Here is an 11,134-nt window from a genome sequence, read left to right as displayed (position 1 = left end):
ACGTCCTATCGTCAGCTGATTTTGTTATTGTTATTGTTTTTGGTCAGCTATCGATTGGCGATAGGCAGACCGACCGCCAAGGTGCATGGCAAAAAACTGACATCTACTAAACAGAGTGCCAAAATTTAAAATTGTTTATTGTAAAAAAAAATACCTTTATTTATTATTGAATATTCAAGCATTCTTCGATTAGAGCCGCTGAACTTTGTAGTTAAAGTTGGATACTCTTAGCATACTTAGTAATAGTGTAGACTAAAAGTCTACCTAACGACGCATTTATCCCAAGCAAATCCAAAGAGAGAGCCACGTCACTTCATAAATTCTGTTGCAACGTTTATTTGAAATCAAAAAAACAAAAAATTTTCTCAACACAAACAAAAAGTTGTTGAGGAGAAACATATTGACTGACTAATGAGTTGAGTGAGTGGCATGGTATTTACAGCCTGGCAGGGAGCCGATCCTCCTCCGTTCCGATCCCTTCTAGAAAGTACGTGGCTGGGAGCCGAAACCAAGCCCCACGCCACGCATCGTGTGTGTGGCGGCTCGCGCCATCTCGTACTGCTGCTCCATGTTGGAGAACATGCGCTGGCGCTGCTGCACGTCCGTGGGCACTTTCGTTCCGCCAGCGGCTCCCGATGGCGCAGCACCTCTTACTGCGCGGTTTCCCTCGCCTGCTGCACTTCCATTGGTGGACTCCGCCTGGCCGCCCTTGCCATCGTCATTGCCGGACGTACCAGCGTTCTTGATACCCATGAGCCGCATAAACTTGGAGGCCACCTTGCCGTCGGAGTCCTGGGAGAAGTGCGCGTTGCCCCACTTGTTCGCCGAGTTCTCGCTCTTCTTGGAGCCCCACAGTAGCTTGCGCTTCTGCTGCTGCTCCGCATAGCGATTGGCATTGATGATGCTCGGATTGTAGTAACTGGGCAGCTGGATGGGTTCTGCGACTGGTGCTGCTGCCGCTGGTGTGCTCAGCTCCAAGGACATCAGCGAGGGTATCTTGGGCGCATAGTTGGGCGTGGGCAGGAGACCGCCGCCACCGCCGCCGGATGAACCGGCTGCCATGGCTGCGGCTGTTGCATTGGCAGCTACCAGAGCGGCCGCTGCAACCCTCGCCGCTGCTGTTGCATTAGTTGCCGTTGATCCTGCTCCGCCGCCTGATTTAGCGAGCAGCATATGAGATCCGGCCACAGCTCCACCGCGAAGTGTTGTGGCTTGTTCTTCCTTCGGAGATCTGGAGCGGCTGCTGGAGTCGCGTTCGCGATATTTGCGTGACTGTTGCGACTGATGGCGGCGACGAGAGGGCGGCGTGCCCGTTGGTGTGCGGGAACCGGATCGAGAGTCCCGGCGACGACGACTGCGTTCATCATGGGATCGACGGACTGATGCTGCACTGACCGCTGCAGCGGCGGCTGACGATGAGTTGTTGTGATGATGATGATGGCGTTCCTTGCCACTGTGGTGGCGACTGCTCTTCTCCGAACGCCTACGGTCCCGATCCTTGTCGCGATCTCGCTCCCTCTCCCGGTCACGATCCCGCTCCCGCTCTCTGTGGCTGTCGCCGTCTTTGGTACGATGGTGGCGATGGTCGCCCTGTAAATAGCACAGACATTAGTTTGGCTGAGTTATGCTGAGTTGATTAGGACTCTGTCTCACCTTGCTGTGATTCTTGTCGCGTCCTTTGTCGCGACTGCGTTCTGAATCGCTGCGCTTCTTGTCCTTGTCCCTGTCACGTTCGCGGTCGCGGTCCCGTTCCCTGTCCTTGTCCCGCTCCTGGCGGTGGCGACTGCTGGGCTTCGGCTCCTGGAACGGGATGAAGCAACACATTGAGGAGAATTACATTAGAGCGTATGGATCTACGAATCTGCGCCGGCGACTAAGGATCTAGGTCTAGTTGCTAGATGCTTAGGATGCTGGAGGGGAAATAGAAAGAGGATTCGGGCTGTGGGCCACCAGCTGGGGTCCTTTCCGGGGTGTCCTAGATTGCTTAGAGAGTTGTTAGGTTCTATTTGATCGCTTTTTGTATACTCACTTTCGTGCGCCTTGATCTCTCTTTCGCATTATCTCTCTCTCTCTCTCTCTCTCTCGCTTTCGCGCCACCAGTGAGTGAGTGAGTGGGTGGATGGGTGGGTGGTTGTGTGTGTGTGTGTGTGTGCGGGCGGGCATGTGTGTGGTGAGTGTGATCGTTCTATTTGCTTTTACCTTTTTCAGTGGCTCACACACACCCACCAACACAGCCACAGAGTCGCACACAGGACTACACACACAGTGGTGGTCATAACAAATTTGATCGATTGTCGCACTATCGAAGAAGCTATTGGTAATCGAGCGATTACTACGATCGGGCTATCGTCAATTATCGTCGGTCAGGTTTGTTTTCGTTTTTTGTTTTTGACTTGTTTGTTTGGAAAATGGTTTTTCGTTTTGGTTCGATTCGGTTTCGTTTACGTAACAACAATAACAATGATAATAAAATGGTAGAGTTTAGTCATTTAAATATTGATTGGCATATAAAGTTTGTAGACTTAACTAAGCTGGCCGAACAACAACAACAACAATGTGTGTGTAAATCGCAAGCGGACCGAACAAACAGAATTTTCTGTCTTTGGATTTAATTTTGAGTTTTTGGCCCATATAAATCTGGCAGTAGCGAAATTTGGATGTAACGGGTTGGAGCGCATGCAGTCGATCGTGGAGATCAATATACATAAATATATGAATATTGAATTTTTCAGTTGGGAACAGCAGATGACTAAATAATAGCACAAGAAAATGCCTGAAGCCCCTAAAGATGCAGAATCTAACAAGATCTGCGATTTATATCTGTAACTAATGGAAGTATTAATCAATGATAACCGAAGTAAAGCTGAACTACAAGACTACAAGAAAAGATTGTGAATCTGTTCTTTTCTTTAATTGCAATATAAACTATAGAACCAGTGGGGAATGGACTGCATGCATTATTGTGTTTTAACATTCCATTAATTTAGTTTTAACAATGAAGTACTGCTGCCAATGACCTTGCCTATGTATAGAATTATTACTTTTGCTGGCGTAAAGGAATGGAGGCACTGAAAACTAGGCTGCATTATTGATTTGATGCAGTGTCCTGTTTTTTTGGCACAAGTACTTTTCATTCATTACGTGGCATTTTCTCTTTTTTATTTGAAGTGAATTGGCCAATGTATACAACTGGGATTAACTTTAACTCAAAAGTTTAAAAGATCTCGGTTTCGATTTGATTGATATCTATACATTAGACGTTTGATTTAAAGCGGACTCTGTGCTATTATTTTGCCTGCCTCTGTAAGTGCTGCTGCTGGCAGCGCAGTCGGCGATGGCGTCGCCCTTTGCGGCAGCGGAAGGAAACGGCACATGAAAGATCCGCTTGCGCTCCAACCCAGATACACACACACACACATACGTATGGAGTACAATAGCATATGGTATTTGGTATATATTATGGGAAGTAAATATCGATTTGGTGCAACGGCAAGTCTTTACCTCATCAATGCGTCCTCTGCTGCTGCTCCTATGACTCTGCTGCTGCGACATCGGCTTTGTCTTCTCTCTCTCCCGCTCGCGCTCTCTTTCTCGTTCCTTGCCGCGCGGACTGTTGCCGCTGCCATAGTTATTGTTGTTCTTCTGCTTTAATAAGCTATCAGTTGTTGTTTTCGGGGATTTAGCATGCGGCAAATGCCGCAGTTGTTGTTGTTGTTGTGGTGCCTAGGGGAATTTTGCAACTTTTAAGAAACAGCAAATTCGCATTATTTTACTAAAGCACTAGGATACTTGAACTATATTATTGGAGTGGTTAGTGGTTTTGATTTTTGCTCGTTTTTTTTATGTTTTTTTTAATTGATGGGATCAGTTATCTTTATTTCGCGTTTCCGCGCATTCGTACACACACACAAGCACACACACACACACACGGTTCTCAAATACGGCAATCTCTTTCCTTGCCGCGCGGACTGTTGCCGCTAACATAGTTATTGTTGTTCTGCTCTAGTAAGTTAGCAGTTGTTGTTGTTCTCGAGGATTTAGCATGCGGCAAATGCTGCAGTTGTTGTGGTGCCAAGGGAATTTTGCAACTTTTAAGAAACAGCAAATTGGCATTATTTTACCAAAGCATACTTGAAATGTATTATTGGAGTGGTTAGTGGTTTTGAATTTTCCTCGTTTTTTTATGTTTTTTGAATTGATGGGATCAGTTCTTTATTTTGCGTTTCCGCGCATTCGCACACACACAACACAAACACGACACACACGCGGTTCCCATATACGCAAGGAAGAAAAAAGTGATGAAGATGTATGTGTACACAAAATGCGCTCTGATGATTCTTTCTTTTTTCAGCTGCTTCCGGCCTTGCGGTGTAGGCATATTTACCCGTATCTGAAAGCCAGCATCCTCCTGGTCGTCCTCACTACTATAATTCACTAGGGCCTCCATTGTTTGGGGCCAAAAATTGTTTTAGGCCAAAAATGTGGCTGAAGCACGCAGGTGCGTCCAAAAAAAAAACGAATCAATTGCTAAAAAAGAAAGTAGTGGTGGAACTATTGATAGAGATGAAAAGTGTGGCCAGCGCGCTTCGAAGTATCGATAGAATTTCCTAACTATCCGTTGATAAATAACGGTATATTTGAAAAGCCGATGTTTTGAAAAACGAAACGAAAATAGGTAAAACACATTTCAAATACACTAAAGCGCGTGTTTTTAAACTAGCTTTTTAAGCTTAATTACTCATATAGTAAAGGCATATATAGAAAGGCATATTAATTCGGACCATTCGTACCCGCCTTAAAGGAGATCGAAGAATGAGGTACCTCGGTTGGCTTCAATTAAGCCTCATTGATGGGCGGATACTGTACACGGCATGGAGTTGCTAAACGGTACTGTAAGGAGTAATCCTTTTCGATTCCGTTATCCTGACTATCTGGGCAGCAATTAGTCTGTCAAACACCTTTGAGATCGAAAGGAGAAAGCTGATCGGCCTGTTGGAAGCGGGCTCCCTTTTGTTTCGGTTTGCCAGGTTTATGGATCATGGAACTCATCCAGAGCTTCCACTGAGAAGGAAAGTATTGCTGCAGCCTCGCAATAGCGTTGAATACCAACGTTATTAAGAAGATCAGCTTATGCTTCCCTTTTTTTAGATTCGTACAATTGTTCACATTCAAAAAGGTTGAAAGTTGTTTTATTTTTTTAGTAAAGATTTTATTATCATCAGTTGTTTGCATAAAAAATGTAAATATAATTGTGTTTTGCTTTAGTCCCTAAAATTGTATGGGAATGGATTAATTACTAGCTATCACAAAATTGTAATCACGAAATTGATCACGAAACTGATTACTTTATGGCACACAAATTCGATATTTACACGAGTCAAGCATTTTGATGCATGTTCGGTGGTTTTATCAGGTGTGTTTATGAAATGGTTAATGTAATTCTGTTTTCTGTTAACAATAGATTCGCATACGTGCGTAAATGCAATTTCGTTTTCTGTTACCAATAGATTCTCGTATTTGTGTTACCAATTTTTTTTTTCTGTTACCAATAGATTTGTGTGTAAATGAAATTGTTTTTTCTGTTAGCAAACAATTCTCGTATCTGTGCAAATGCAATTATTTTTTCTGTCAACAATATGTAGATACATATGTGTGTAAATGCAATTCTGTCTTCTGTTAATAGATATGTCTCCAAAGGTATACAAAAAAAAAAAGGCTCTTATATTTAGGCCACAAATAGATGTTTTCAAAATTTCTGCTTCAAGTTGTCCTGTTCCTCTGAGATTTTTCAAATTTCCAAATTCCTGTACTTGTTCGATGTCCCGGGTAGCGGTGGGAAGTTTTTTTTTATTCAAGGCGAGATCTTCCAGTTTTTTGAGATCATCTTTCTTTCCATCCGATCCTCTAGCAAAAACGCCCATCAGAGTCACTATCTTGGCGCTCCGACTCCATTTTGTTATTAAAGCGACGCTCTGTGTTGCGAATAAAGTGAATATAAGTGTACATAAGTCTTAAATGTCTCAAATGCTAAATACTACTGATCTAAGCGTTTACAAAATTCAAAAAAAGCTTTCTAGAATGCATGAATCTGTGGGAAATGCAAATAATGTTTTGGCATTGATACTACAAGCTGTCGATACTAAAAGTGCAATAACCCAACCTAATTAAATTTAGAAATTTATAAAAATGGCGGTCCTTACTTGCAACCTTTAGACCACGATTTGGCTTGCGTCCGCCCGACTCTTCGCCTCCATCAAAACGTCCTGGACGTGGTCCTTCCTCTCCAGACTTTAAGTAGCGCATATTCGGCTGAGGAGGTAGGCAAGTGCATATATTAGAGATATACATATATACTTTGCAGACCAACAAACGTGATTATCATTACCTGATTCTCGTGTTGCTCCTGGCGATGTCCCAGTAATGTCCTGCTCATTTTGCGCGCCATCTCTTGCATCTCCGATGAAAAGCTGCGCGTACGCTGCTGCGTCTGCTGCTGCGGCTGTTGGAACTGCTGCCGCTGTTGGAACTGCTGTCGCTGTTGGAACTGCTGCGGCTGTTGGAACTGCTGCCGCTGTTGGAACTGCTGCGGCTGTTGGAACTGCTGTCGCTGTTGGATCTCTTGCGGCTGTTGGAACTGCTGCGGCTCCTGTTGGTTCTGTTGGATCCGATGGATCTGATTGATCTGATTAATCTTATTGATATGATGGATCTGGCGGATCCGCTCTATGAACTGCAGCTGAATCTGACCAAATGGCGCCGAAGAGCCGGTAGACTCTTCCGTGCAGTATCTGCCAATGGCCGTCTCGAAGAACGCCTCGCCGTACTCGGTGTACATCTGGGCAGCGTACAGCTCGATCTGTAAAAGGTTGACCATGATGTGGTCCATACTAGCAAAGAAGTTCATGTAGCTGGCATTGTGCCACCAGTTCTCATATAGGTACTGGATTTCACTTTCCGGAGCCGACTGATTATTGGTATGCAAGTTGGCAAGCTGCATGGGAAAGTTGTTCGGAATCCAGTATGTCGGATCGGCCGTCACGTTCGAGGGCATCGAAATGGTTGGATTTGACTGGGTCGACGGATTGGGTGTCACATGTCTTGGCTTGGGATCATGGCGCTCAAAACTCCAAATAGTCTTGTTTGGCGGCAGCGTGCTATCGCTCCTATAGGTCTCCCAGACAACCGTGTTGGTGCGGACCTTAAGTACCACTTGCTCCTGATGGTGGCGGCTGATGAGTTCAATATTGTCGTTGTGTCTCCTGGCCATCAGCATCTCGTAACCAATGGGCCTCAGCGTTTGGTTAGCAAACGTATCCTCATCATCGGAATCGCTGTCACTGTTTATAAAGTTTAGACCCAATGGGTTGCGCCGCAATCTAACGGATGCCTGTATCAATGACTCGACATATGGTGTGAGTGGTTTTGTCAAGTCCCGAGGAGCACCATAATACACCGGCACATCGGGTAGGTCATCGTCGAGATCGATGGGCATCGTCAGCGGCGGGTCAAGTGGCGGAGCTTCACTTGGGGAACCAAGTAAGGGGTGCTCCTCATCCATTGGCTCCGTGGATTCCATTGGATTTGTTTTCCCCGTTGCATTCATTTGCGCCGTTAGATTCATTGCCTCCATTGAATTCACTGGCTTCATTGGATTTACTGGCACCTTGGAATTTATTTGACCATTTGGATTCACTGGAACCCCCATCAAATTTATATGGCTCATCAGATTCATTTGGTCCATCGGGTTCATTTCGCACATTGAATTCATTTGGCCCATCGGATTCATTTGGCTCATTGCATTCATTTGCCCATTTGGATTCCTTGGCTCCATTGGGTTCATTTGTCCATACGAATTCATGTTCATTTGGCCATTTGGATTCACTGGCCCCCGCATCAGATTCATTTGGCTCATTGCATTCATTTGTCCATTTGGATTCCTTGGCTCCATTGGGTTCATTTGTCCATACGAATTCATGTTCATTTGGCCATTTGGATTCACTGGCCCCCGCATCAGATTCATTTGGCTCATTGAATTCATTTGCCCATTTGGATTCCCCGGCTCCATTCGATTCATTTGGCCATTTGGATTCACTGGCCGATTTATTTGGCCCATCGGATTTATTTGACTCATTGAATTTATTTGTCCATTTGGATTCCCTGGCTCCATTGGATTCATTTGGCCATTTGGATTCACTGGCCCCCCCATCAGATTCATTTGGCTGATCAGATTCATTTGGTCCATCGGGTTCATTTGGCCCATCGGATTCATTGAGCTCATAGAATTCATTTGTCCATTTGGATTCATTGGCTCCATTGGGTTTATTTGTCCATTTGGGAATGTCTCCATTGGTTTCATTTGGACATTTGGATTCACTGGCTCCCCCATCAGATTCATTTGGCTCATCAGATTTATTTGGTCCATCAGGTTCATTTGGCTCATTATATTTATTTGGCCCATCGGATTCATTTGGCTCATTGAATTAATTTGTCCATTTGGATTCCCTGGCTCCATTAGATTCATTGGGCCCATATGTTTCATTTGACCATTTGGATTCGGATTCACTGGCCCCTTAGGATGAATTTGTCCATATGGATTCACTGACGCCATTGAATTCCTTTGGCACATCGGATTCATTGGTTTAATTTGACCCATTGGGTTCACTGAGTCCTTTATTATTTTTTGGTCCATTGGATTCACTGGTCCTATTGGATTTATTTGGCCCTTCAGATTTACAGGTTGGATTGGATTCATTGGCTCCGATGGTTTCATAGGCTTTATTTTCGATGGCTGCTGCTCCATGACTTTCTGAGACTTGCCAGAATTTTGTTTGCCTTTCTTGAAAAACTGATCATCGATGAAGCTGCCCAAGGTGATGGGGTGCGCATTTTGGTAATGGTAAATCGAAGCTGGGTAGACCTTCTCCGGATCCTTGGAGCTTCTGCTGTCGCTGCCGGTATCGCTGCCGTTGATTCTAGTCATCGTGTTTCCGCCCTCGCTACTGCGGTTGTAGCCCCCACTGCTCTGCGATTGGTCAAACCGATTATCTGCGCGAAAAGCAAGAAGTTAACAGATCAGTAAAAATGCATATATATGTCTGAATATTTATGTCTAAGGATTTTGGATAGCCCAACTTTCTGAAAAAAACCCCTCGCCATAGATATACATCTATAAAATTTTTTCATAAGAAAATGAAGTCACGCAAAAATATAAGGACAAAAATTCACATATATACGTATACATGTATATAAATATGTACATTAGTATGTGTTCCAAAAAGGCGGAAAACAAAGAACACGCGGCGCTCTAAACTTCATGTTTTACCTATTAACTACCATTTTGACATTTGTTACATCTACATATGTTTGTACCTACGCACACTTCCTTGAAGCTTAAAAAAAACAAATTCTTACATACGTAAGTATGTACATATGCATGTATATTTCTCGTGTTTTTGGAAATCGCGAAAGTGAGCGTCTTCTCGGAGCTTCGCCATTCACATACTTGTCACAACTACATCTTAAAAATTGTTTGCGTTTCGTACTTGGAAATGGAGAAAAACACACACATACACAACGAAATAGGACTATTTGCTTTTTCGCCAGTGTTCCAAAAATCTTACACACACACACATACATAGAGCGTGTTCTCGGAGCTTCGCCTTCTCCACACTTTTCACAATTTTTTGGAATTTGCAAATGGAAGGAAGAACCAACACGGATAAATGTTCGCCAGTGTTTCGAAACTCTTACACACACACATTCATAGAGCGTGTTCTCGAAGCTTCGCCTTCTCCACACTTTTCACAATTTTTGTGGAATTTGGAAGGAAGAACCAACACGGATAAACGTTCGCCAGTGTTCCGAAGGTCGGTCACACACATGCATAGAGCGTCTTCTCGGAGCTTCGCCATTCACACACTTGTCACCACTACTTCTTAAAAATTGTTTGCGTTTTGTATTTGGAAATGGCGAAAATCACACACATAGATAGACAACGAAATAGGACTATTTGCTTTTTCTTATTTTTTTTGCACGGTCCTTTGTTTTGATTGAAAGAAATTTTTGTAGGCACTTTCTCGGCATGCTCTTTCGCTTTCTTCGCACAATCATGCTTAGCCAACACTAATACCAACGCAGCAACGGCATGCGGAAAGTTCGCCATTTTGGCAAAGCATGCGAGTTGTTTGTGCATTTCCTCGCGAAAATGGAAGGGAAAGAAGATGGTAACCGGAGCACGTGTTTCGTTACACTTACGGTTGGGATTTGTTTGGCAAGCACAATTCGATGGTCAGCAAATCGAAGCTTATGTTACCGAATGACCATGTTGTTTATATGCACGCCGCTGATTTTGTTTATAAGTGACGCCGTACAGACGAGAAGATAGTGCATAAATGAGTGACTGACTCCGGACTTACCGGTAGCCGTCGGAACGAAAAGCTTGGGATTGCTTGGATAGTGCCTTGCGGTGGCAACCTGAGGCGAGAAATGTGAAGTTAGCGCAAACAATGGCTGGCCAAATGGATTTCGGCAAATGAGCAGCAAAAAACGAGTGGCCCATGCTAACAACACGTGCTGGGCTCCCTTTGCTGCTGTTAGCCATCGTCACATTTTTTTTGCCGGACCAACCTGCTGAATTGATGGCGCTCCGAGTATTTCCACGCGGTTTTGCCCCAAAATCAGTGGCCTTGGCTTGGGATTCGTTTTTGGCGAACTTTATTTTTTTTTAAGCTCCCCATTTGCAAATTGTAAGATTTGAAAATTTTCCGGAAACGGATGCCGGGAGACTTACCAAAGAGACAATGTTGCCTTGACAAGCGTTGGGCCGTTAATGAATGGTGCAGCATCGATACGTAGGACATTACGATATCGATGCCACTTGTTCGCTTAGCGCAGGGATCGCCTTCCTTCTCCCCACCCCAAAAGACGCGATAGATTTGAAGACGCGATAGGTGTGTAATTAATGTTGACTGCGCGCTATGCCATTTAGACTTGAAAGTTTATCAAAATGAGTGCGTCGCTTCAAATTCTTACGTTTCCACAGCGAATAGATCAGTTATAATAGATGTACGCATGCGCAGGCTAAATTCGATTCTCGGAATTTCTTGAGCTATTTGAAAAAAGCGCTGCAACTAGA

The 11,134-nt window shown here is 44.3% G+C and overlaps 2 protein-coding genes across 6 annotated transcripts, besides 1 other annotated feature; both read right to left on the bottom strand.

The window, feature by feature from the left end:
• Nucleotides 1-309: 309 nt before the first annotated feature.
• On the bottom strand, nt 310-4,548 carry CG6340 (uncharacterized protein). 4 transcript variants are annotated; one of them, NM_167447.3, is made up of 5 exons: nt 4,385-4,548; nt 3,502-3,723; nt 2,030-2,392; nt 1,654-1,800; nt 310-1,590 (listed from the first exon to the last, which is right to left on the bottom strand). In NM_167447.3, exons 1-3 carry the CDS (start codon nt 4,445-4,447, stop codon nt 2,354-2,356), a joined length of 324 nt encoding a protein of 107 aa, NP_727861.1. In that variant the 5' UTR covers nt 4,448-4,548; the 3' UTR covers nt 310-1,590; nt 1,654-1,800; nt 2,030-2,353. The 4 variants fall into 4 exon arrangements, with proteins under 4 accessions (NP_727861.1, NP_001259574.1, NP_573034.1 ...); NM_001272645.2 differs by lacking the exon at nt 2,030-2,392 and having other exon boundaries at nt 3,502-3,740; NM_132806.4 differs by lacking the exon at nt 2,030-2,392.
• Nucleotides 4,549-4,795: 247 nt separating this feature from the next.
• Nucleotides 4,796-5,132: a mobile genetic element.
• Nucleotides 5,133-5,199: 67 nt separating this feature from the next.
• On the bottom strand, nt 5,200-10,831 carry CG6324 (uncharacterized protein). Of its 2 annotated transcripts, none has more exons than NM_001298344.1 (4): nt 10,790-10,831; nt 6,386-9,045; nt 6,201-6,309; nt 5,200-5,972 (listed from the first exon to the last, which is right to left on the bottom strand). In NM_001298344.1, the coding sequence occupies exons 2-4, from the start codon at nt 8,978-8,980 to the stop codon at nt 5,905-5,907; spliced, it is 2,772 nt and encodes a 923-aa protein (NP_001285273.1). In that variant the 5' UTR covers nt 8,981-9,045; nt 10,790-10,831; the 3' UTR covers nt 5,200-5,904. The 2 variants fall into 2 exon arrangements, with proteins under 2 accessions (NP_001285273.1, NP_573033.1); NM_132805.3 differs by having other exon boundaries at nt 6,201-6,288.
• Between the last annotated feature and the right edge of the window lie 303 nt (nt 10,832-11,134).

Source organism: Drosophila melanogaster, chromosome X (assembly GCF_000001215.4).
Source record: "Drosophila melanogaster chromosome X".
Lineage (NCBI taxonomy): Eukaryota > Metazoa > Arthropoda > Insecta > Diptera > Drosophilidae > Drosophila > Drosophila melanogaster.
Note: the sequence above shows the minus strand (reverse complement) of the source record. Positions and strands in the feature narration are given on the sequence as shown.